Raw genomic sequence first — 27,780 nt, forward strand, 5'->3', positions numbered from 1 at the left:
GTGAGAGAGAGGGAGAGAGAGAGAGAATTTTTAATATTTATTTTTTTTAGTATTTGGCGGACACAACATCTTTGTTTGTATGTGGTGCTGAGGATTGAACCCGGGCCGCACGCATGCCAGACGAGCGCGCTACCGCTTGAGCCACATCCCCAGCCCAAATCTTATTCTTTTCTATACATAAAAAGTTTCTTTCTTTCCTATGAGCAAGTATGACTACTATGATCAGGAAAAAAATTATTCAATCAATGATGTAATAACACAAACATATCTTTAAATGGCACTGTTAATACCAAGGACTTATAAACCAGGGGTAACATGAGAATTCATCAATAAAATAATACTTCTTAAAGGGAGAAATTATTATTTGTATCAGTTAAAATATGGCTTTATGAACTTAGAGAATAATACAAGTAACTTCAGACTAACCAGAGGACACCAAGAAAGTTCTTCCTATCCCAGTCAACAAAATTTCAACCTTTTTTGCCCCCACATATCTTGGGAATTTAAAATTCCATATCCTACCAAGTTTGCCTTTTAAAAATTTTCTTTCACAATTAAATGTTATACTGAGGTGGGTGTGGTGGTGCACACCTATGCATCCAGCTACTCAGGAGGTTGAGGAGGATTGCAAGTTCAAGGCCAGCCTCAGCAACTTAATAAAACTCTGTCTCAAAAAAATCATTTAAAAAACAAGTTAATTAAGAAGAGGGCAGAGAAGTTTTCCTTTTCCCAAATTAAAACAGGCCTTACTCAGGGGCAGAGATGATTTGGACTCCAATCAGAGGACTGCAGTCCCAGATTTGCCACTAACTATCCCTGTGATCTTTAGCCAGCCCCATGACCTTGGACCAGTCACCCACCTCCCTGGGCCACATGCTTCACATCCATACTTTAGGGTTTGGGTTAGATGACCTCCAAGGTCTTATCCAGGGCATACATGCCCTGATCAAAAGACTAAGCTGCATTTATTCCTGTACCTACCACCACTACTTTCTTAAGTAGTTGGGGGAAAAAAAAACTCCTCTGACTTTTCTGAAGGAGTTACAAGCAGTGATTTCCTGATCTGGGGGTTGAATTTTTAGCCACCAAAATAGGAACCCAGCTTACTATTTTAGCTTCCCTGCTACTCTTCTTCTGCTTACTCCTCACCATCCATAAGTGTGTCCAGCATGCTTCCTCCTTGGAGTCTTTGCCTGTGCTGTTCCCTCCACCTCACATATTTCTCCAGTTATCTGCAAAGCCCACTCCCTCACCACCTTCACGTTTTTACTCACCTTTACTACCCACCCTATTTAAAATTTCAGACTACCCTCTCAACTCTCCTTTTCTTTTCCCTGCTTAACTTTCCCCCATAGCCCTTGCCATCAGCTAACATCCCATACATTTTGCCTTATTTACTTTTCTGACTTCCCTTAACAGCAAGGTGTCTGAGGGCAGGGATTCATGTCTGTTGTGTACATTCCACATTTCTACCATTTAGAAAATTTCTGGCACAATGTAAGCCCTCAATAAATATTTGTTGAATAAATAAATAATGAACAGCTCACTGGGAAGATAATACCTTGACAGTGGTGGATAAGATTCTGGAAGGAAGGTTGGGGTTGTAGCTCAGTGGTAAAGCATTTGCCTAGCCTTGGTGAGGCACTGGGTTCATTCATCAGCACCACATAAAAACAATAAAAGTTAAAAAAAAATTCTAGAAGGGGTAGCTGGGAAGAAGTATGTTGAGCCTTCTTCCTGCCTCATAAATGAGTGAACTTATAGGAAGTGTGTTTTCAAGAGAAAACCCTGTTTTCATGGCTTTCTCTCAGAAGAAGGAATCTGAAAATTCCCAGATCACATTTATTGCAAGGTTTTTTTCACTGCCAGTGGATGGACACACATATGCACATAGGGAAAAGACCTAGATGCTTGGCCTATGTGATTCTGTGCAGAGATGCATATGCTACTTACCACTCAATGGCACTGTCTCTGCTGGCAGCATCTTTACAGTCTGAATCCAAGAAGATATCCTTGTAGATCCTCCCACACAGGCAAAACATGTCAGGAGCTGGGTGGTCACAGCTCTGCAGAACCTGGAGCATGACCTGAAGAGCCTTCTCACGGTCACCTGCACTGTTTCTCCTGAAAGATACGTAAGATCACAAACAGCCCAATCAAGACCAAGAGTATATGTGCACTCATCCTGCTGGAAGATTGGAGGTGAGGATGATGTGCTTTAATAGAAAAAAGAATCAAAGTAATACTTCAGTTTTCATTTTCAAAAGCAGCAACTGCTTAGGATATATATTAGTAAATCTCATATAAGTATACTTAGTTCCTACTTGATCCTATCTTCAACAAATAAATTGTAAGACAAAATAAGAGAAGAGGAAAGTGATGTAATAAACCACAGAACAATTGGCGAAGTATGAACACAGACAATGAGTAATTTTTGTTGATTTTTAGGTACGACACCTTAATCATGATTATTTTATAAAAGTGTCCTTGACTTTTAGAAAGACATGCTCAAACATCTATAGGTAAAATGGTGTACCTCTGATTCATAAAAAATCCAGTGATGGAGTACAAAGAAATGGGGGTAAAGGAGAACCAAAACTAATCATGCAATGATACTTGCACAAGTGCAATAATTAAGCCTTTATTTTGTCTCTGAATTTTTCCATTTTATACCTTGGTCCTGTTTTTTTTTTTTTTTTAAAGTTGTTGACAGACCTTTATTGCAAGGTTTTTTTCACTGCCAGTGGACGGACACACATATGCACATTACCTTCGAGCCACAGCCACAGCCTTGGTCCTGTTTTGATATATGTGATCTTCCTTCTGTTTGTCATATAGAATCTAATTTAATGAGCCTGCAAACTAGATCTCTTTTTGCATAGCCCATCTATGGCATTTAATTTTTGAAGTGCTAACAATACCAACCCAATTCAAATTTGCTAAAGCACTTAAATAACTTCTAATGTCTATGTCAAGAATATGGAGAATATTAAAATTCTAATGAGTTACAAATTTTCTATACCTGGTATAACCTCATTTGGGGATTTGAAATACACATGATTCTGCAAAAAAATGTATAACTCAAATACTTAATTACTGATGTGAGTTCAGGTTGAGTTTTCTTGTGTTTTTTTTTTTTTTTTGACAAGTTATATCAAGATTTCCCTTAACATTTTTCATTAACTTGAAACTTACCCTTGTTTCTCAAATAAAAGATCTTTTTGAGTATAAACAAAACAAAAATCAAGCATCTAAAAAAATGAAAAGCAAAACGAGATTTTCTGCTTAAAAGCCACTTTTAAGACAGTCTACTCTATTTAAGACAGGTGCTAAACAGCTAATCGCTTTAGTAGTTAATAATCAGCTTTCAGATCTGCTTATCATTTTCAGATCCCAAGGTATCCAAGAACAAACCTATAGATAAAGACTCCTGTGTTTAATCAGTCAGCAACATCTGTTTCTGGCAATAAGGTCATTTCACAATGAAGAGAAAGAAATGATGACAGTGGTCTGAACCTTGGCTGCATATTAGAATCACCTGGGGAGCTTTAAAACCCCTGGGGTCCGGGGTACATCCTGGACCAAACAAATCTGAGTCTCTTATGTTGCACTCTCTAATTCAGTATGCCTGCATCACTGCTAAATCCACTGGTCAATTCTCAGTCCTTGTCCTAATTGACCTACATATGCATTCCATCTACGTGTATTTAATCAAACTGTGCAGTTAACAACTGTATAATCCCTTCTCCTAGGACTATCTTCATTTGATTTGGAGGACACCACATTTGCCTGAATTTCCTCCTTCCTTAGTTCAACTTTTTGGTTCCTGCCCATCTCTCTGATCTTTTAACATTGGAGTATTCCCAGGTACAACCTTTGGACCTTTTTTTTTTATTGGTAACTAGAATCCAGTGCCATGATTTTTCAAACCACCTATATTCTGATGACTCCCAGTTTTCTATCTCCAGCCCACACCTCTCCCCTAAACTCCAGACTTACATACAAAAATGCCTTCTCAGCATCTCCCCTGCAGATCTAATACCTTCAACTTAACATGTACAAAATCAAACAATCATCCTACCAAACCTGCTCTTCTCACAGCCTTCTCCACCTGGTTTGGCAGTCCATTTTTCCTTTTATTCAGATCAAAAAACTTTAGAGCCATGTTTGATTTTTCCCTAACACCCTATATCCAATCAGCAGACACAGTTGACTTTTATTTCAAACCATCTCTCAAACTGGTCCACTTCTCATGATGCCCACAATTACCACCCTGGTCCAAGCCACCATTGTTTCCTGCTTCCACCCTTACCTCTCTACAATCTAATCTCAACACAGAAGTGACTGATCCTCTCCACTGTATGTCAGGTCAGGTCACTTCTCTACTCAAAACTCTCTAGTGGCTCCTATCTTAGAACACACACCATTTTTTTTTCAATGGCTTACAAGGCTTTACAAGATCTGGCTCCCAGTTATTTCTCCAATCTTATTTCTTACCTCTCTTACCATCCACTTTCCCATCACCTACTCTGCCTCAGCTGCACAAGCCTCCTTACTATTCCACATGCTCATCCCTCTACCTGGACTATTCTTCCCCCATATATTTACATGTCATGTTCCTTGCTGTTTTCTGATCTTCTCTCCATGTCACTTTATAATAAATAAGGCCTTCTCTAAGCACCCAACTTAAAATTACAACCTCCCCTGCCCACCAGCCCTCCCTATCACCCTAGCCTATTTTAATAATTTTACATCTCTCCTCATTTCAGAAGGTAAGCTCCAAGAGGATGAGATTATTTTTTTGGTCTACTCTATTTATTACTGTGTGCCAGTGCAAACTGGATCTGCCACACAGTAGATGCTCAATAGATGTTTATTAAATGAATGACAAACTGAGCAGAACTAAATGTACCGATGTGGAAAGATCTCCAACTATTGATTGCTAAGTGAAAAAGAATAATAACAAAATACTTCCTATATGGTCCTATATTTTAAAAACCCTACAGTATGACATTTTTAACTGCATGTTAAGTGCATAGCAAATTGTCTGAACTGACATACATCAAACTGACAAAAGTGGTTACTTCTGGAATATGAGTGGCAGCAGAAACTAGAGTTAAGAGGAATGACTGCTTCAAGTGTTTCTTTTTCTTTTCACAAGACTATGTAAATACTCACCTATTATTTATGTAACAAAATGAACACTTTATTTGGAATTACCTAATGCTAGATCTTGGTTATTTTTATGCCATTTACTACCCATGTGAATTTTGAGCAGGTCCTTTTCCCTTTCGGTGCCTCAGCTCTTCATCTGAAAAGTAGACTTGACTTTGCTCACCTCACAGAATTAGGGTGAGCTTCGGGTCTGCCAGAACATTGATTTGCCACTTACCATCCTGTCTTCCTGTCCACCTTTTCTTATACTGTGTGTCCATAAGAGGAAGTCCATACCACAGGAACCACACTTCCAATAAACCTTCTTCCAAGCCAGTCCTGAGACTAACAAGCAAGATGTCTCACTAGATCAGTCTCCTTTCTAGAACAAATTTTGTCTTGGATCACTCCCAAAAACCTTATAAGAGATTCCTTCCAATTAGGATATAGGAGATATGAAATGCCTTCACTCCTGTGGTAACAATAAAAACTCAAGACAATACAACAATCACACCAAGGAGAAGGAAGGAAGCCTTGAAGTACTAAATCCCAGTGCTACAAAAGTTTCCATACTTGCTTGTCATTCTGGGTATTTATGACTGGAAGAGGGAGCCTTTGATAGAAAGAGATACTTTGCAAGGACAAGGAAAACTTATCCCATCTTCAGACAACAGCATGGGACACCATCTGAAGCATCCCTAAGCAAAAACAAATCACTTGGCCTAACAATGCTGTTTCCCCATATTCACCCCCTGCATTTTGCCAAGAAAACCACAGGGAAGGAGATGCTCAAAACCAGAAAGTCATTGCAGGCACCACCACAGCACCTGGACTGCAGGCCCTGCAAGAACTGAATCCAAAGATATCAGAAATAGCTCAAATATTGACAAGACTGAAAAGGTAGCAGAGGGACAGGAGGTTGGGGGTTGGGCTAATCACAGGTGAACTAAATCTAGTTAAGAGTACAATGCTTGGGCTGGGGATGTGGCTCAAGTGGTAGCGCGCTCGCCTGGCATGTGTGCAGCCTGGGTTTGATCCTCAGCACCACATACGAAGATGTTGTTGTCCTCCAAAAACTAAAAAATAAATATTAAAATTCTCTCTCTCTCTCTCTCTTTAAAAAAAAGAGTACAGTGCAGTCTCTAAAAGAATCATTAAAAATCATATATGCTGGACTGGGATTGTGACTCAGCAGTAGAGTGCTCGCCTAGTATGCGCGCAGGACTCTGGGTTTGATCCTCAGCACCACATAAAAAGAATAAACGAATGGAATAAAGGCATTGTGTCCAACTACGACTAAAAAAATAAAATATTTAAAAAAACATATATGCTAATCACCAAGCCTGTGAAAGGGTTCCAGTACTCAGAATAGCAAAACAAAATCATACTTCAGTCTCCAGTTCTTTTAGTTAAAATGTACAGACTACCATAAAATTATGAGTTGCAAAAGAAGCAAGAAACTGTGACCCAATAATCAAGATAAAAACCTTCTACTGCCAAACTCTGAAATTAACTATAACACCCAGACACTCATTATATGGGTATCTCCCAACTCTACACCACAGTTTACCATTGTCTAGTGGGAGGGATGACAAATATTAAACAAGTATACACAAAAACATGAATGCTAGGAGAATGATTAATGACAGGAATATCATTTTCAGGTACAGTATTCTTTGCAATGGCCACTTCTCTCAGAAAAGGACACTAATACTAGACCTTGAATGATCACTGCAATCAGGTAAGCAATGAAGGAAAGAGCATTCCTGGCAGATAAAACAGCATATTCAAATACCTACAGATGCAAATATCTTACCACACTTCAGACTAAAAGAAGGTGAAGGTAGCTAGAGAATGGCAAACCTGGAGGAGCAGAGTTGGGGTGGGAGTGAGGTCAGGCCACACTGAGCCATTTCTCTTCCTCTTCTGCAAAGTTTCTCAAAGGCTCTGCCTAACCAAGGACCTCCTACCCAGAAGAACTTAGAAGCTCTTCTTCAAGTTTCCTCTTTTATTCCAAGTGGCTTTCCAGAACCTAGTGCCTTCCAATACACCTTCCCCTAAACATCTAAACAGCAGCTATCTCCTGATAGGCATGCACCATCCACTGGGCATCCTCACACCCCACTCCCAAATGTGTAAGACAACCAGAACATGTTCCCTGAGTCTTTTCCTATGCACTCCTGCATGCAGTTAATAATCCCCTAATGGGCTGGCCACTGGTCACAACTTCCTTTCATCTGACTTGCAGGGCAGCTATTCTCAAAACTACAAAAATAGCAATGTTGTTAAAAATAATAGTGTGTCATCTGAGGTCACTCTACAGGATCTACACTAACACACTGCTAAAAGAATGGGTAACAGGTAATTAATAATAGGTATTTTCTCACCTTAGAGAAGTCCTCTGGTGATTAGCATTGATGTTTTCTTTGGAACAATGAAAGAGGCAACATTTTCCATCTGTTCTTAAAGGAGGGATCATGTGGGAATTTTCTCTATACAACGATTCTCTCAAGCTGCTCTGAGAAGCCCAATGTGTGCATAATTCAGAGAGGTACTTCTAAAAGTTTTCTGGTCAATAATATACTTAAAGAAATAAAACTTTTTAAATTTTTTTTTAGTTGTAGATGGACATAATACCTTTTTTATTTTTATGTGGTACTGAGGATCAAACCCAGTGCCTCACACATGCCTAGCATTCTATCACTGAGCTACAAGCCCAGTCTCTTTTTTTTTTTTTTGAGACAGAGTCAGTCTTGCTAATTTGTCCAGGTTGGTCTCAGACTCTTGGGCTCAAGTGATCCTCTTGCCTCAGCCTCTCAACTAGCTGGAACTACAGGTGCATGCTACTGCACCTGCCTTAAAACACTTTTGAATACAGAAATATATCTCAGCAAATAAAAATCTTAGAGTAGCCAAGCAACTAAGGCATCAATACCTCTCAAAATCAGAGCCCTTTAAAGCATATTGCAGATGGTTTCTGGTGTCTTCTGCTGAGCAGAACAAACCACTATGAGAAACTAAAATGAAATTCTCTCATGGTTCTACACCAAAGAGAAAGCAGAAAGACTCAGAAGTTCACCAGAAATTAGTATTTCAGGAAAAACGACTGATGAGATAAAGAAGGCATTAAAGATAAAAATGTCAACTCCAATGTTAATAGTGAAGGTAGCAGACAATGAGGGCATGCACATGCATTTTCCTGGGCACACATACTTTATGGGTCTTGTGGCTCTTGCCATTCTCCAACCTCCAGAGCGGCCTGCAACCAGTGGTGGAAGGGAGTTAGCAGATAAGTCCCCAGCTTCTCCCCTTGGGTGAGATAACTGAAGCATGTTCTATAGAGTCTCCCAAGTTTCCTGAGAGAATAGTACCCTTAGTTTCCCACAGAGGCAATCTGCTCCCTACCATATTCTCTACTACTTTTCTTTCACTTCCCCTTCTAAAGCGTCCTAGGATCACCTCCCAAATACAATATTTAACCCCAAATTCTTATTTCAGATGCTGCTTCTGAGCAGAACCTAGACTATGACTCTAGAAGTACATAGAAAGTTCTTAGAAAGAAAAACTCATGATAAAAATAACAATCTTAAAGTGCTTTGAAATTAATTCCCTAACAACAGGAACAACAACAAAAGCAGACAGAGTCTATGTAAGGTGACAGGCAAATGATTTGAGAAAAATTTGGCATTTAGTACCAAAATAAATTATAAGTATGGGCTTTAGGGGCTGGGAATGTAATGCAGTGGTAGAGTACTTGCCTAGCATTTGTAAGGCATTGGAGCCGATCCCCAGCACCATCAAAAAAATCATAAATATGCCTTCTAGTAAACCTGTGTTCTTCTGACAAATTCTTTATTGTTTAAGTTAGACATTTTTTTTAAATGTGGCATTTATACACAATGGAATATTACTCAGCACTAAAAAATAATAAAATCATGGCATTTGCAGGCAAATGGATGGCATTAGAGCAGATTATGCTAAGTGAAGCTAGCCAATCCCTAAAAAACAAATGCCGAATGTCTTCTCTGATATAAGGGGGGGTGACTCAAAATGGGATAGGGAGGAAGATAATGAGAGGAAGACTACCACTAAATAGGGAAGAGAGGTGGGAGGGAAAAAGAGGGAGAAGGGGAGTTACACAGAAGATGGAAGGAGAACCTCATTGTTATACAGAATACATATATGATGTTGTAATGAGAAAAAAAAGTGTGTCACATTAGATTGGATAGAGAGAAAGGATGGGAAAGGAGGGGAGGAGTAGGGAGGATAGGAAGGGCAGCAGAATAGACAATATGATTGATGTACGTACATTCCATGTATGTATTATATATCAAAATACATTCTACTGTCATGTATGATTAAAAAAATAAATAAAAATTAAAAAAAATACATGTGCTACTAGAAAGCATATGGAGGAGATTTTACTCTCCCTGAAATGGTGATATAGCTGAACTTATATCCACCTAACAGGACTGAGATTGCTGACAGGACAAAGGATACATTATAAAGAAAGGGGCTCAAGAAATTTGTCTATGATCATTTAACTAATAAAATACTGCTTTAAGTTACAGACTTATAGAACTTTTGAAAGGAAAGCAATATTCAAGATCATCTGGTCCAATTCTTTTTTTTAAAAAAAGAGAACTATAGAGTCCAGAAAAGTTAAGTGGACTGCTTAAGGCCAAGGCCATGCAGTAATTGTAGAGTTGGGCACCTGGCTCATGTCGGTCTGCTTACATAACCTTCAGTACCTCTCTCTAGTGTCTACAGAACAAAATCCAAATTCCTTAGCTTACCAGTCAAGGTCTTCAACCACTGGGACTAACCTCCCTCCTCAGCCATCTGTTCTATTCTAAACCAAACCTTCATCCAGGTAAGCCCACATTGCCTTCCCATCTCATCAAACATCAATCATTAAAATACCTAGGATGGTACCAGTGATCTTGACAAAAAGCAAAGCAAAAACAAAAACCTTAAACTAATAGCCAACCTACAACCCACCTTTTCATTTCTGATCTCAGACACTTCAAAAGCCAAGCGCCTTGCCCACAGATATCTGCCTAAGCAGCAAAAAAGTGGAGCTAGAACATGGGCCACCTAACTCCCAAACCAACACATTCCCCATCACAAAAATGTCTTTCTTCATAAGTCCTTCAACACAGATATAAAAGTCTCCTCTCTGTGTTCCTTAAATAAAGTATTCATTCATACTAAAACATGATTCTTCTGAATCATAAATAAAGCATTATGTGAAACTACCTTACTGATATTTCATCTTAAATAAAATGTAAATTTCCATCCTTAAATTTAGAAGGAGGTTACAGTGTTGATTTGGTCGTCCTCAGGTCTCCAGAAATGTGTCCCAGGAAATCAGAAAGACTGTCTCCCTGATTCCTCCTGATTGATGTCTCTATTTCAAGGGCAACACAGTGACAGGAATGACTGCATGTGAAGTCTCTCAATATACACTCTAAGGCACAGGAGGCTGAATCTACAGGCAATTCTCAATAAATGTTTCCTAACAGAACTGTTTGTCCTTTTCCATTTGTTTGGAGTCCTTAGGCAGAAGGTGGGAAGGTAGCTTTCCCTAGCATCTTTTGGACTTACAGTTTGGTCTTCCAGATTCAATATGGCAACTGGAGACTTATGAATGTAACTAGCATGGAATGTTCATATGCTACTTATTCAGAGTGCCAAGTGGAAGGCCTGACAGCAACTTACACTGGTAAGGTTTTTCCTCAGGAATCGTTAATAATTAAGAGTTTATTCTGGGGCTGGGGTTGTGGCTCAGTGGCAGCACTTGCCTCGCACATGTGAGGCACTGGGTTCAATCCTCAGCACCACATAAACAAAATAAAGGTATTGTGTCCATCTACACAACTTAAAAAAAAAAAAAGATCTCTGTATTTAACAGACTCATGAGATTAAGGAGGAAAAAAACTCTTGAGTTCCATGCTGACTAATAAGGAAGCCACTAGGCATGTGTGATTTTTCCATTTAAATTACTTAAAACTATGGGCTGGAGATGTGGCTCAAGCGGTAGCGCGCTTGTCTGGCATGCGAGTGGCGCTGGGTTCGATCCTCAGCACCACACAACAAAATAAAGATATTGTGTCCATGTATGACTAAAAATTTTTTTATAAAAGAGTTTATTATGCATGTCAAAATTAATTACTAATAAATTCCTGGCTTTCTTTTTTTTGTTTTTAAATTCTCTCTCTTTTTTTTTTAGAATTTTTTTAATATTTATTTTTTAGTTTGTTTTCGGGGGACACAACATCTTTGTTTGTATGTGGTGCTGAGGCTCGAACCTGGGCCGCATGCATGCCAGGCAAGCGCGCTACCGCTTAAGCCACATCCCTAGCAAATTCCTGGTTTTCAAGTAATATCTAAAGCTGGAAACTATAAAACTTACTATCATGAGCCTTAAAATATTAATCAAGTGAGAAACTGGTACGGCTGCTATTACTATAATTTTCTGGATGTTCAGTTGCAAAGATGAAATATATGTTACAACAAAGTCTCCTGTATCTGCCCTTAATGTTCTAGGGAAAAATACCTTAAGCTACCAGAGGAATATACATATATTATATATATTATATATATATATTTATATTTTAAAGAACATCAGAGGGGTTGTGGCTCAGTGGTAGAGCGTGTGCCTAGCATGCGTTAGGCACTGGATTCAATCCCCAGCACCACATAAAAATAAAAATAAATAAAATAAAGGTATTGTGTCCATCTATAACTAAATAAAAATTTTAAAAAAGAACATGAGAGGCTGGGATTGTGGCTCAGCGGTAGAGGGCTCGCCTAGCATGTGCGAGGCCCTGGGTTCGATCTTCAGAAATACATAAAAATAAAAAAATAAAGATTAAAAAAAAGAACATGAGAAAAACATAAAAATATAAGAAACTATGCTTTTAAATCTAATTGATAGAAAATTTGATGTCAGGTAGGGGAGAAAACTCCTCTTCAAAAGTCCTTTACTAATTATATATTAGTCTAGCTTTTTCAGTGTTGTATTTTCTTAGACTGACAGAAAAGTTGGCCACAACATTGTCTTAGGTTCAGACCATCATTAAAGGTGACCTAACACTGGAGGTTAGGGTTCTCTTTTGGGAAACTGAAGGGCAATAAACATTTATACAGCATTTTCTATGTGCCAGGAACTGTGTTAACATTTTTTATTTTGTATGCTTACTTAATTTTTAGAATCCCCCATTAATTCCCATTATTCTCATTTATTTCATAGCAGTCCAGTCCCTGGTTTTTTTGGGTTGTCAACAGCACAGTGATTTTGAAATATTTTTCAAATCATTCTAAAGTTAAATGTTCTCTGGACAACCAAAACCCAAAACTTGAAATGCTCCAAAATCTGAAACATTTTGAAGGTCTTATTGGGGAATTTCAGATTTCAAATTTTCACATTAGGGATACTCAACTGGTAAAGTCTATGCAAATATTCCAAAGTCTGAAAAAATCTGAAACACTTCCAGTCCCAAGCATTTTGGATAAGTGATATTCCATCTGTAATTATAACATAGTAGATGTTACTATACTATCCTATTTGATAGATGAGGAAGGTAATGCTTTGGAAACTTAAGTGGCTTGATCTTGGCAATAACACTTAAGTATACTGTATAATCTGGAATTCAAATCCAGATCTGTCTGTCTGCAAAACCTACTGCAATGATATTAATTTCCTATGTGCCTTGTAAGTTCTCTCTTTTTAAAAATATTTTTTAGTTGTTGATGGACCTTTATATTTTTTCTATTTATTTATATGCAATGCTAAGAATTGATCCCAGTGCCTCATACATGCTAGGAAAGCATTCTACCACTGAACTACAATCCCAGCTCCATAAGTTGTCTCTTTTTTAAATTTTTATTTATTTATTTTTAGTTGTAGACAGACACAATACCTTTATTTAATTTATTTATTTTTATGTGGTACTGAGGATTGAACCCAGTGACTCACATGTGCTAGGCAAGTGCTCTACCACTGAGCTACAACCCCAGCCCCATAAATTGTCTCTTAAGTCATTCCAAAGGAAAAAAAAATCCCCTCTTCCCACTGACATCATACTATTCTGAGTAATGGCAGCACTGTCCAAGTAAATGTAGAGCACTACAATAGTTTGAAGAGAACAAGTTGGCTTATCCATAAAAGTGTGTGTGTGTGTGTGTGTGTGTGTGTGTGTGTAATAATAATGCACATGTGTGATTATATTTTTTAAATCACTCATTAACTTCAGTCACCCCTCATGAGCTCTCTCCTCCTTTACACATGGCCCTTCTGCTGACACACAAATAAGTCTATAATAAAGAAGGACAAAAAGAAGGGAACCAAAGCAGGAAGGAGAAAAAAGGGATATTATCAGGCTCAAGGAGGCCAGAGAGAAGGGATAAATCCTCTTAAAAAAGAAAATATGTACTTTTGGCAGGGCTACCCACTCAGAAGATAATAAGATGGTTCATTTCTCAGAGAAATAATGTAACTGGCTTTTTGCTACCAAAAGTATATACTATTAAGTAATGGATATGACACCAAAAACACAGGAAACAAAAGTATAAATAGATAAGTGAGACTATATCAATCTTAAAAAATAAAAACTTTTTGTGCATCAGGGGATACAACCAACAAAGGGAAAAGATATCCTATGCAATGGGAGAAAATTTTTAAAACTCATGCAAGTGATCAGAATATCTAGAACATAGAACTCCTACAACTTCACAATGACAAAACCAAATAATTTGTTTTTAAAACAGGCAAAGGACTTGAAAAGACATTTATCCAAAGATGAATATGCTAATAGCCAAGAATATGAAAAGATGCTCAAAATCACTGATCATCACAGAAATATAAATTGAAACTACAATAAGCTATCATCCCATATTCATTAGGATGTTACTATAAAAATACTGGCAAGAGGGCTGTGGCTGTGGCTTAGCAGTAGCACACTTGCCTGGCATGTGCAAGACACTGGGTTCAATTCTTAGCACCACATATAAATAAAGATCTGTCAACAACTAAAAAAATTTTTTTAAATAAACACTGGCAAGTATTTATTTTCTGTTTTTTTAAATAATAGCACCCTAATGAGTATGAGATGTTATCTGGAGATATTATACACCATCTGGCCACTATGGGAAACAGTATGGATGTTCTGTAAAACATTTAAAATAGCACTACTATATGATCCAGCAACCTACTTCTGGGCATGTATCTGAGGAACTGAAAGCAGAATCTCAAAGAGATATTTGCACACCCATGTTCATTGAAGAATTATTCATAATAGTGAGGAGATAAAGGCAATCTAGGACTGGGGCTGGGGCTCAGCGGTAGCATACTTGCCTGGCACGTGTGAGGCACTGGGTTTGATTCTCAGTACCACATATAAATAAATAAAATAAAGGTCTATCAGCAACTAAAAAAAAATTTTAAAAAGCAATCTAAATGTCCATTGGTGGATGAAAGGATAGATAAGATGTGATCTATCCATGCAACAGAATATAGTCAGCTTTAAAAACAAAGACAATTCTAATATATACTCCAACTCAGATGAACCTTAAAGGCATAATGCTAAGTCAAATAAGGCACATACAAAAGACAAATATTGTGTTACTCCACTTATCTGAGGTATCTAGTGGTCAAATTCAGGGACAGAAAGTAGAATGGTGGTTGTCAGCAACTTGAGGGACAGGAAAAGTGGAGAATTATAACGGCTACAGAGTTCCAGATGTACATGATAAAAAAAAGTTCTAGAGATGTTTCACAATAATTTAAATTTATTTTACACTTTTGAATGGTGTGCTTAAAAATGGTTCAGATGACTAATTTTATGTTGTTTATTTTCGCTCAGTTTCAAAGGTTCAGTCCATGGTAGGCTGATTCCATTCGTTCTGGGCTTGGGGTGAAGCAGAATATCATGGTGGAGGAAAACAGCTCAGGACACGGCAACAACCTTGTTGTTTTTCCTTCCACCATGATATTCTGCCTCACCATAGGCCCAGAGATAATGGAGTCAGCCCACCAGGGACTGAACCTTTGAAACCATGAGCCAAAATAAATTTTTCCTCCTCTACATTGTTCTTGTCAGGTCTTTTGGTCACAGTGACCAGAAAAAAAAATGACTGAAACAACATATGACTAACCAGGACATAGAAAGGGATGGGCCTAATACTTCAAGTGGAAGCCAATGGCTTATTTTGGTTGTTCTGCAGGCAAATAAAATGTAAGCTAAAGTCTGCTGGGAAGAGTGTAATTATGGCATAGAATTATTAACCTTAGCTTTAAGAATCAGTGTCTGTAGCATGCTGGGCCAAAATTAGTTCTGGTTCCAGATCTCTTACTGACCAGCTATTATATTTGGGGCCTCTCCTTTTATTTCTTTCTCCATCCTCTCTAAACAGAGTTTGGACTACATAATTCTGTCTAAATCAACAGATTTTGTGGTTATCTTTGCTACTGAGAAAGCAACAACAAATTTATCTCCTTTTGTAATGTTTTTAAGTGCCTGGAAACAATGCACTATGTAACAGTGGGTAGATCTCATTTTTCTACTTTGGATAAACATAGAATAAAGAATTTTATACAAATCTAGAAATGAAGATGGTGATATTGAACAGTGAAAATAAACAAAGAGACAAAAGGAGACTGATGGCTATTGAAGAGGTGATGAACCTACACTGCCTCTTAGGGAAACTGTCCCTTCACCCAAGCAATGTTTTGGCAATCTCAGAGGAGGAGACACAGATGCCAGCCATAGGTTCTGGAGCAAGCACAGAGACCCTCTGATGTGGGGTACATTCAGTCACTTTCATCTATTCTCCCCCACATTTATTTCTAGGGCCCAAAGAGCATTTTCCTCTATCACTCAGTTTAACTTACTTATTCCAATAAATGCATTATACATTCAGTTTCCCCTCCAGGTGCTAAGCAATTCAGAGGTAACTTTTGCTGGTCTTGATCAAAAGATGCAGGAAGGAGAATATGAGTACATGCCTTCTATTTTGCAACAGGCAAACTTTATTTTGTTTTAAATCTAAGCCTGATTCTCATATTCTCTTCTGGACCATTGTGCCTACTGACTGGATCTCCAGTCAGAATATTCTGCATGCATTAGTGTAAGTAATAAAGTCCTATCTGTAAAAGCAACAGCAAACAACAATTGCTCACAAAGGATTCCATGCTATTGAGAGGCAGTAGTTTAACTGTTCAGTGGAAACCTGAAGTATCTTTGAATGAGCTTCTGAATGCAGTGAAGTGGAAGATACCAGGAAAAGCTGGCCGGCTCAAACCAGCTTTCCCACTGACAGGGAGACCTTACCTTGCCATCTGAGTGTCAAACGTCATTCATTTCTCTCAACCTTTAGTAACTAATTCATGACAATGATTTGCTCCACTTCCTAAGAGTTAAAGGTCAACAGTAATGCAGGAAGGCTCATTTTTTTTTACCCATGACTATTTTCCCCCTATGGGAAACGCCATAAAATTCCCCCAAACTGTACACAATGTTAAACCCTACTGAAACTATCCTGACAGATGTCCAAGTTGAATCTAAAGAAAAAAAGTGAAAAAAATCAGAACTGGATTGCCTATATCAATAAAGCAAATGTTGCAATTCTATAGAAAATTCTTAGTCTGGTGCAGGGGGTTCTCAGCATCAAGTATCCTGCCTGGCTTACAATACAGAGCTTCTGTCTAACAGGAGGAAATCAGGCTAGAAGGCAAAGAGAAAGATGGCTCTTTGGCATGCAATCCTGGCCATTCAGCTTCTAAATTGGAAGCACATTCATCTCAGGATCACCTCTTAGTTACCCATTTTCTATTTCAAGACCTGTTGGTTTGCATGTGAAATTTTCCCCAAAGGCCATGTGCTAAAAACTTGGTTGTCAACCTGTGGTGCTATTAGGAGGTGATATGACCTGTAGAAGGCAGGGCCTAGTTGGACGAAGCAGGTTACTGGGAGGATGTCCTTGAAGGAGATATTTTGTCTCTTAGCTCTCTGCTTCCTGGATACCATGAAGTGAGCAGTTTTGCTTCACCATGTGCTCCTCACCATGACATCCTGACTCACCACAAGCCCACCTGTGATGAAGACAAGTGGACTGAAACAGCCAAAATAAATTTTCCCTCTTTTAAGTTGTTTTTCTCAGGTGTTTTGTCACAGTGACAGAAAGCTGACTAACACATCTTTTTTACTCTTTTATTCTCTTGAGAAGACAGTAATCAATTGTTTCATTCTCTGACAATAGTTAACCTCTACTCTGTCTGGGGAAAATACATGGCAATGAATAACTTACACGGCTCTCAGTTTTTATTTAATAAGACAATTTTTATAGCACTTACAGTGTGCTAAGCTTTCTTCCAAGAACCTCATAAGTGATAACAGTTCAAGGACAAGCAAAACTAACCTATGAAGATAGAAGGTACAACAGTGGTTGACCTATAAAAGTGTGAGGGCTGCTGTCAAAGAACACTAGGAACTTCTTTCTGGAGTGATGGAAATATTTTCTATTTTGATTGGGGTGTTATTTACATGTGTGTATTCATTTGTCAGACTCATCAAATTATACACTTCAGATCTATGCATTTCAGTGATCATAAATTTTGCCTTGATTTAAGAGAGAGAAGTGTGACCTCACATGTATTACAAGGTTCAAAAAGCCATAAGCTCTTATTTTGCTGATGTCCTGCAGAAACTGCCAATGGCAAGTCAACAACCTATAGCCCAATTCAACTGCTGAGGCAAAGCATAGTCTCTGAAACTGGGAAATCCAATACAGCAGTCCTCTAACTTAGTTCATCCTCAACCCTCATCTCGTTCACTCCCTGTTGAAGACATCAGTTATGGAAGGTTGATAAGGAGGTGCCAGAACTCTCTGGCTCTCAAGATAAGTTTGAATACCCTCCCAGAGTTACTCTGCTGTATGATTTGACATAATTAATTCCCAGCTCAGGCCCAATAAGGAGTGTATCAGGGAATGGTTCTCATGATATTCACCTAATGCTGCTTCTCTTCCTATAGATTATCAACAGAGAAAGGGAGAAGGTAGAACTAAAGACATTTAAGTGCATCTAGAGCCTTGTGAGGTTGAATGTGGCAAACTTCTAGTTATCCTGCAAATCCATAGTAGCCAAGTTTGGCTGGGTATATGACTACCTTGCTACAAACTACACTTACCAGCTTCCCCTGTAATTAAATGGAGTCATATGACTGAGTGCTCACCAATGGAATGTGATAGAAGTGGCATGTGTAAATTCTACTTGCTTTAAAGGAAATGACTTGCCCTGGGTTTCCTCTCCTACCTATGGAATGGAGTCGGGGTGGAACACTGAGTGTCAGTAACTTAGCTTCAACTATGCAGATAAGACCAACATTCTAGGGGATGAAAAGAGCTACAGTAGTTGGATGCTAAGTGCTTTAACAACTCCTGAAGCAGGGCTGGGTGCTAGGCTGGTTCACTCTAGCCTGCCACGTGAAAGGGAAATTTCAATCTAATTTAAATTACTGCATTTGTGGCTTTTTTGTTATATAATCTTAGCTAATACCTTACCAGTGAAGTTTCTGAGGCTTATGATCTCCAGGCATGAATTTCCAAGTTTCACACTCTGCTTAGCCCAGAAGTTTGAATTCCCAAGTTCTTTCTCCTTACATACAACATCAATCCGGTCACTTAAACTAGTCATCCACAGTCTACAAGATAATATCAACTCCTTATTCACGCATGCAAAGTCCTCTCAAGACGTGGTCCCATCCTCCATCCATGGTCTCAGCTTCATCACCTGCATTTGCCACACTGCATCTTGTGTTCTAGTTTCAATGGATGTTCCCTGAAGGCACCTTGTGTATGAAGAACTCTATGCTCATACTCTGGTCTGGCCAAATGGAATAATGTTTTCACCATCCCCGTGAATAAGCTTCTCTAAAACCCCCAAGTAGAATGGTTCCCTCCCTCTACTATACTTCCTTATCACTTTGGACAAACTTTCATTAAACAATGTACCACCTTGAGCTATTAGGATTTTTTTTACGTGTCTGATCTCACAGCTAGAATACATGTTCCAAAGACTAAGTCCCTGAAGGAAGATTGTGCCTTGCCTATCTCCGTGACCTTGGCATTTAGCACATGACCTGGCTTATACTTGAATGTTAAACAAAAGAAGGAAGCAGAATTCAATAGGTAGCATGTTTCAAAACCCTACACAGCCAGGCATGGTAGCATACTCCTATAATCCCAGTGGCTCAAGAGGCTGAGGCAGGAGAATTGCCTCAGCAACTTAGCATAGGCCCTAAGCAATTCAGTGAGACCCTGTCTGTAAATAAAATACAAAAAAGGGCTGGGATGTGGCTCAGTAGTTAAGTGCCATGGGTTCAATCACTGGTATGCGGGGTGGGGGGGGGACCCTACACATACATTATCATTCTTACCGATTCATTGCAAATGCATAGTGGAATTTAATGTTATGCTGATCAGCCAAATCACATGTAGGCAGCATCTCCAGAGTTTCTACCAGCTTGACCATCGCATCATAGTCCTGTTGGTGAGAGATCTCAAGGTGAAAAAGAGAAGAAACAGGTCTTTGTAGATTTTTCTGAATAGTTATAAACATAAGCCAGTCTCTAGATTTTAGGACAAAACTTTCCTTGCATAGAGTGTTTAGTGAAGTTACTTGTAACCTTCACTAGAACAAAAAAAAAAAAATCAGAAAGTAAGATAAATGAGAGAGAGAGGGCAGAAAAGAAATTCCTGTTACCAAAGAGGACAAAGGGATTGAGGAAAAACTGTTAAATCCAAAGGCAGAAAAAAAAAAAGTGAGCCTAGCAACTACGAAATGGCTACTGTGTTTTCAGTGGAAAAGGATTAAAACCACCCAGAAAAGCTATTTTAAAATGAGCTAGACATACACATAAGAAAATCTACCGGGGCTGGGGATGTGGCTCAAGCGGTAGCGCGCTCGCCTGGCTTGCGTGCGGCCCGGGTTCGATCCTCAGCACCACATGCAAACAAAGATGTTGTGCCCGCCGAAAAAACTAAAAAATAAATACTAAAATTCTCAAAAAAAAAAAAAAAGAAAATCTACAGTTAACTTCCCATGTAAAGGGAAAAAATACCTTAGCCCTTCTTGTTTCATCATAATCAGTCAAATTAATCTAAACCAGAATATTCTTTATTGTGGGATGTTGACTTGTGCACTATAGTAAAGGCAGTAGCATTTCTGGCCTCTACTCATTAGAAGCTAGCAAAACATACATACATACACACACACACACACACACACACAGAGTTTTGACAACTAAAATGTGTTTAGATGCTATCAGATGCTTCCTGGTTGAGAACCACTGGTCTAAATGCTACATAATCATCTAGGAAAAAATTGCTACCATGTGTGTCTCAGTTGGGTCCCCTCTCAGTAGCGCTACCAGTTAACATTTTAGCCAGGCTTACAATCATTGGTATTAGCCAACTTGCTGCCAGCTATGGTTGAAGAGGAGGGTTTCCTACTAAAATCCCAAACCTGTCTTATGGCTCTGCATTTGATACTACTGGCCTAGGAAAGAGAAGACAGTAGTGGATTCCACAGCTCTCTTGGCTCACATTTGAGCCCAAGAGGCCCATCAATGAAAGGTTAAGAAATGAAGGGATACAAAAAAAAAAAAAAAGAAGAAATAAAGTGATAATACCTGAAGGCAAGGGCAGAAGGAAGGCAGAAGCCAGGAATTCAAGGGAAGAAAACCTTCAAGAAAGGTTAATCCTTGGCCAACGGTGCATGCTTTAATCATTATCACAATCCCTAATGGCACCTGCTACTAAAATCAGTTAGTTGCATCTGTTCATCACTAGAGGTATGAGTTCCTTAGCAGTTGACTCTTCTTGGTCCAAGGCATAAACGGATATCTCCATTATTTAGATTTAAAGAAACATGGCCAACAACTTCCAATGTAGCTTTATAGGAGTCTATAAGTATTGTACATTACCCCGTGTGCCACAGAAAAGGGAGGCAGACTCCCTTAGGAATGTCTCAAAGGCATTACATTCAGAAGAGGAAATGCTGATTTTCCTCCATGGTACCACATCCCACAAGCCCCATCTTGAGAACTCTCCAGTAGCTTCTGAGGCCTATTTTATACTAACTATTTTAAAAATGAGGAAAATGATGCACAGAGAGATTAAATAACTTGCCCAAAGTCACACAGCAGTTAGTGAAGTCAGGATTTAGACTGAGGCTGACTGACTCCATTGTCCTTCTTATCTTCTCTGTTCTGCTATGTCCTTTAGGCCTTTGATACTTTTTTACCACCACTCATCCAAAGGCAGAAAAAATTAAGCCTAGCAACCAGGAAATGGCTACTGTGTTTTCAGAGAATCTATATTTCAGAGAATATAGATATTTAGTCTAAAACAGACCTCAGAAGCTACTGAAGAGTTCTTGAGACAGGGCTTGTGGGATGTGGTACCATGGGCTAGGGATGTGGCTCAGTGGTTGAGTGCCCCTGAGTTTAATCCCCAGTATCCCCCCTCCAAAAAATGGGGATCAACAAAATAAACCTATACCATAGGTTTGTTAAGAACAGTGAATTAATTTAGGATTAGCAAAAGGCTTGGAACTATGCGTAGCATAAAATATATATAAACTGTTAAATTATTAATTCCTTATACTAAGCAGTGCCATATATGTGGTCTCTTGTTGGAGCATTCACACCAGCCCTAATATGAAAAACCCTTCTCTAAAACTCTCACCCTGATAGATAAGCTGGATGACCTCTGACCTGGTCACAGATCCATTTATATAAAATAGCTACTTCACCATACACCTAGTAAAATAATACACCTAGTGAGAATACACCACACACTGAGTGAGAATACACTCACATGAGGAGTTCCTCATGCCAAGAAAAATTTTGCTATATGCTAGCCTCAGTTAGGCACATTTCATACCTGGATATCACGGTAGGACAGGAGTAAATTAATGATGATGTCTGATGTCAGAACTTCAATATTATCCATGCGGAGTTTGATCCGAGCCAGCTCCTTTGCCAGTTCATCACCCTGGTATTTCTCTCTGGCTTTCCGGATGTCATTCAACAAGGTTTCTTTGTAATAAACACTAGACAGGGGAACAGGAAAACCTCCAGTCATATAGATATGACTATGTGCATCCAGGACCCTCCTCCTTGGCACTCAAACAAATATGGTTCTTATTTATGTGACTGAGGCTAACACATGGAGACCTTGGCCCAGACCCGAGCCTCCTCATGCAGCAAACTAAAGACACTTCAACTTGTTATTCACATTTTGCCAAATGAGCCAATAATGTTAACAAATAAAAACCAGCTCATTACAACCTTAAAAATATTCTCAAAGCTGAAATATTCAAACAATATACAGAACTTTCTATACAGCTCAATCTATTTCCTCTGGTATTTTGAACCACATAGAAGGCAAGATGGTACCTTACTTGAATATTTATTTTTCCCTACCAGCAACAGATAATCACAAAGCCAAACAAAACTCCAAGAGCCATAAAATACACAGAAATTCATTTAAAAAATATTCTCATTTATTAAGTGTCCCCAGTTAGTAGTCATGAAGGTTTCACTAGTTGAAGGACAGCTGGAAACTGGTGTCATGTCCCCAAGCAATCCAAAGGGGGTACACAGAAGCCATGCTAGGAAGCTTACAGAAAACATTGCGTTTCACCCGCCCCACTTCCCTTGTCATATTTGACTGCCATAATGTGATTCTAATGTAAAATATAAAAATCTCCTTTATGAGGGTGTCTAGATAATAATGTGGATATGTAAAAAAATTTAAAACAGTTTAAATCCACACTTAATGTGCCCATAGCCTCTTACAGAGTCAATGCTAGTATCTGATACTTGGAATAAAACCTTGAAAAACAACCTAATTTGGTGTACAGAGGCCAACTTACAATGACCACAGATTGATTTAAATATCTTGCCTATTTTCCAATTAATTTTTAAACAGAGAATGAGCACTGCCAAGCAGTAATGCTGCCAACCCATTAAGAAGCTGAAATGATTTAATTGTAGAGAGAAAAATTAAGCTCTTTCTTTAAAAAGACAGTAGGATAAATCATCTTTCCTAGAGAAACAACACAAGATAGAATAAGAACAAATCATACTTATTTTGAATAATTATAAAACTATGCCATAAAAATGTGCATATATTACACAGCCTGGTCCAATGCTTATAATAAGACCTCAATTAACATTTAAAGAATGAAGTGATATCCCACAGAAAGGGTTTTGATGTAAAAATATTAGTGCAATGCTTTCATTTTTATTTCCTTATTTGTCAACTGCTATTACCCCAATGATGAGCAAATCAGAAAACTCTGCCAGTGTTTAAAATTCTGTCATTAATTGAATGAGTCATTAAACTGGGTGACAGCCATTGCCCATTTGGTAGACTATAAAGGCATGAAAGCTTTTAAAGTGTTATTAGTTTGGCCTGATAGTAAAAAGTTATACTTCAGTCTTGTTTTCTAGGGTAATTCTGAAAAATAGTTTTAATAAATGAAGAAATCTAATAAGAACAGTAACTTTTAGGTAAATAAAACACTGACTTGATTATGGTTTGGGGACTCCAGATAAGTAATAATCATGCAGCCATTTCTGCCTCTGGCAACCAGGGAAGATGCTGCTAATCAATATGAACTTGGAAATGGCTTCAAAGCCCTTTATAGCACAGGACTCAAGATACTTTATAAATCTATCAGAATTGGCACATGAGCTTAAAACTTACCTGCCATCCTGATTACAGATGTTTGCAATCACAAGTACCATTTACTGTCTCATTATTGTCAAGACTCCAGCCAACTGTGGGGTGGAATCCACTAATAGGCATTTCAAGCCCTTGGAAATTAAAACAAATCAAAAAAGTTCTTTTCCTCCCAATACATACATACACCGAATGAGAAACAAACTTGAACCCATTTCTTGCAAAGGTATGACTCATCTGGAAGATTCAAGTTAGCCGACCTCCTTGTCAGACCTGAAAATATGATATTGGGAGAACTTTCTCCCTAAACATCACTAAAATGTTTGTTTTGCAATTAGACAAAAGTTAGCAAAGTAAAACTGAATGAGGTTTGCTAGGACTGTGTCACAAAAAGTTTGCCATTTGCTTTTTGTGTTGGCATATGGTCACATGTGTCTAGGTTTCCAGTCTTCTTCCCCACTAGTCTCTAAAAGAAAGTCTGTATCCAAAAAAGAGGCAATGGCATAGAAAAGGAGAACAAAGTATGAACTTCATGCCAATATTTCAGTAGTAACCCTCTATGGTTCAAGGTGCCATGATTTGGGCCAAAATATGACATGAGGTCCTTGACATTTCATTACAAGCCAGTTCTGCCAGTCCTTTGGATTTTCATTTGTTTTGGAAGTACAAATCCTCCTCCTTGTGACACAACTTACAGGAATAAATCCTTTAAATTGGCTTCAAGCAAAACAACTGGATTGCTTGATTAAGAATAATTTTTCTGCCTTTAATTTTTAGAGTAGAACACTGAAGGTACAGTTTCCTGAGCACTGAGACTCAAAGAAGGGAAGTGACCTTTCCCAGGCTACACAGCTAGGAATCATCTTACCAGGACTTACATTCAAACCTTTCTACCTGAGTGAGTAGTGCATACTACCTCTGATACAAATCTCAAAGAAAACATGTCACAGTACATCCTGAAGTCAGGAAAATATGTAGGTTCTCAAGAATATGAGAACTCAAGGTCAGAATGACCTTGTTGGGGCATTTTAAGAACCCCCATAACTAAGGGAATGTAAAATCATGCTCAGAAATGATCATGAAACAGAATCTCCAAGTTGAAATAGATGGTTAGAAATAAAAATCACTGATTTAACTTCCCTGTTTCCTAGAGGAGAAAACAGCCACAGAGAAGAGAAGGTATATGTCAAGGTCACACAGGGAGTCAGGAGCAGACACAGGCCCAATTCTGACCTCCTAATTCCAGTTCTATTCTCTTTTGGCTTTACCTCAGTGACTCAGATTAGTGAGGCTGGATTCCAGGATGATTTTTAAATGACTGACCAATGCTCCTTATTCTCTGGGCATACTGGTAATTTTAAGGTATACCACCTCTCTGAAAGGAAAGGGAAATTTTTACAAGGCTCCCAGGGATGTTGGTGGCTGGTAAGAATTACCATGAGGTCACATGGATGTCCTTGAGGAGGCTAATGAACCTGTCCACCAGGGGCATGCACAGCGGGCCCAGAATGGTATCCCAGTTGGGCTGCATGTACTCCGAGGCTCGCCTCTGGGCGTCACTCTCACAGCAAAAATAATCAGCGCATGGTGTCACAATGTAGGGGATGAAATAATAATTTCCACTAGATGCCTGGAAAAAAAGAGAAACAAAAATGATCCAGAAAGTACTTGTTGCAGAAGCACAGCTGTGACTTTGAGCAGGTAGGACCTGGTGGGATATGAAGAAAAAGATATTTCAATATGAACAACAAATTATGCAATATCACTACAAACCTATTAGACATAAAAAAGGAAACCTCTCAATTTCAAAAGCTCTATCATTTAAATAATAGGACAGAAATTTGGTTTCAAATGCTGAGCTGACCTGTAAATGTCTATGAATTTCACTGGCAGAAATGTTAAGAGTTGGAAGTCTAAAAAAAAAAAAAAAAAAAAAATCAATTGATTCATTTTATGGCCCTCAAACCAGAAGGACTTGAACCCAGTGAGAACCAAGGATTATAATATGGCATATCATTTTTCTTTCAACATATATGAAAATGTATTATTTGATAATCTGATAATTTCATACAGGTGAAATATAAACTTTGTTTAATAAAAATTTAGAAGCATATATTTTTAAAAAATTGTTAATTTATATGTGGTGCTGAGAATCAAACCCAATGCCTCATATATGCCAGCCAAGTGCTCTACCACTGAGACCACAACCCCAGCCCTGGGGAAGCATATATTAATAACTATGATTAGTCTTAGAGATCTTTTGAAAAGATCCATTGAAGTTTTTTTATAAAAAATTCAAATTACCTTTAATAATAGGTAAAACAGTATACTTTTTCTATGGAATAATTATAGTTTGACTAAAAATCATAATTCTTTATAAAGCATAAGCATCTTTAAATAGCATTATATCTATGCTCAATTTTTTAGCACATTTGAAGGTTGAAATATAATTCTCTAACAACACTCTTATATCATCATCAATCTTTTGCCTACACTATCATAAAATGCAACTAACTTAAAATTTCAGACTTTAAAATCCCTGTATTTCTACATGAAGAATTTATATGATGCCAGAAATAGTTCAGTTTAAAAAAATGTAAGAAGTCAGATGAATTAACGGAGGTATCTAGGTAGTTTTGACATAATATAGACAGATATATTTTTTCTTTTTCCAAGAATGGGACATAGAATAAGAACTAAATTTTCTTCTAAATTAAAAACAAATTCATTACTTACACAGAAAACTGTCTGAATATCATGATCTCAGATCAAACAGCCCACTTTAGAAAACTTACAATATGGGGGAATTAGTTTCAATGACATGAAATATATATTTAAGAAGTTTTACTTTTGAATAAGATCTGCTTAGAGGAAGACATTTCTATCCTAACTTAAGACATAAATAATTGTATTGAAACCTCTCTCTTTTGGATATTAGTGGGCTTCTACAGCCACGTTATGACACATTTTGAATCCTAAAATATTTTGTTAAAAGAAATTACTGGTATTATTCCACTAAAACACATTTTAGACCAGGTCAGCTAACTTCCTGTAAGGGCCAAATGATCAATATTTTGGCCTTTCATATCTCACAGTGTCTTTTGCAACTCTTCCACTCTGCTGTTGTAGCACAAAAGCAGACACAGACCATACACAAATACACAAGCGTGGCCATGTGTCCACAAAACTTTATATATGGACACAAATTCAAACTTCACATCTTTACATGTCCTGAAATAATCTTCTTTTTTCATATTTCCCAACCATTTAAAAGGGTAAAAAAATAAAAATGAAAAAGTAAAAATCTATTCTTAGCTCCCAACCCATACGAAAACATTTAGAAAACATTTTAGATTAAACTTTCTCATATTGCATTATCCCTGAAAAGAGGGTTTTCTGAGAATATTGAACCTGCTGCAAAGCTGTAGCTGGTGACCATCCCTGTGGGTACCAGCTATTGGCATTAACCCCCTCAAAATACAAGTGCCAGTGTTATAAATAGAAGGCTCAAGAATTAAGGTGTGTGGGGGTGATTGCTGAGGAAGGTGGCTCAGATCTACTTCTTCATCAGCAGGAACTGCCTGTACCAAAAGAACAAAGACCCTTCCCCTCCCTGCAACACTTTTGAATTCTTAAAGAGACTCAAACTAGCCAGCAAACTAGTAGGTTTTGATAGGTTAGAGACAAGTTTCTCCCTCATCCATGCCAGGAAAACCATGTTGCTAAAATAAATGCCATTTATAAATTCAGAAGTTAAAATATTTTTCTTTTATCTGAAATTGGTTAAGTCCATGGTAAAAGCCCTCCTATTTCAGATTGAGAGGGAGGAAAGAAAGGGCTGTGTGGATCAGTGAGGTACAGAAGGTAAAATAC

General features: G+C 38.1%; 1 protein-coding gene across 1 annotated transcript in view; it reads right to left on the minus strand.

Moving 5' to 3' along the window:
• Map3k15 (mitogen-activated protein kinase kinase kinase 15) overlaps window positions 1–27,780 on the minus strand; it is a 114,946-nt gene that overhangs the window by 50,230 nt on the left and 36,936 nt on the right. The window contains exons 4-7 of the mRNA XM_027927372.3: window positions 25,344–25,537; window positions 22,102–22,270; window positions 19,593–19,699; window positions 1,954–2,124 (exon numbers count right to left, since the gene is read on the minus strand). Coding sequence (XP_027783173.1) covers window positions 1,954–2,124; window positions 19,593–19,699; window positions 22,102–22,270; window positions 25,344–25,537 — 641 coding nt within the window. The remainder of the gene's footprint in view (window positions 1–1,953; window positions 2,125–19,592; window positions 19,700–22,101; window positions 22,271–25,343; window positions 25,538–27,780) is intronic.

Source organism: Marmota flaviventris, chromosome X, assembly GCF_047511675.1.
Source record: "Marmota flaviventris isolate mMarFla1 chromosome X, mMarFla1.hap1, whole genome shotgun sequence".
In the NCBI taxonomy this organism is placed as follows: domain Eukaryota; kingdom Metazoa; phylum Chordata; class Mammalia; order Rodentia; family Sciuridae; genus Marmota; species Marmota flaviventris.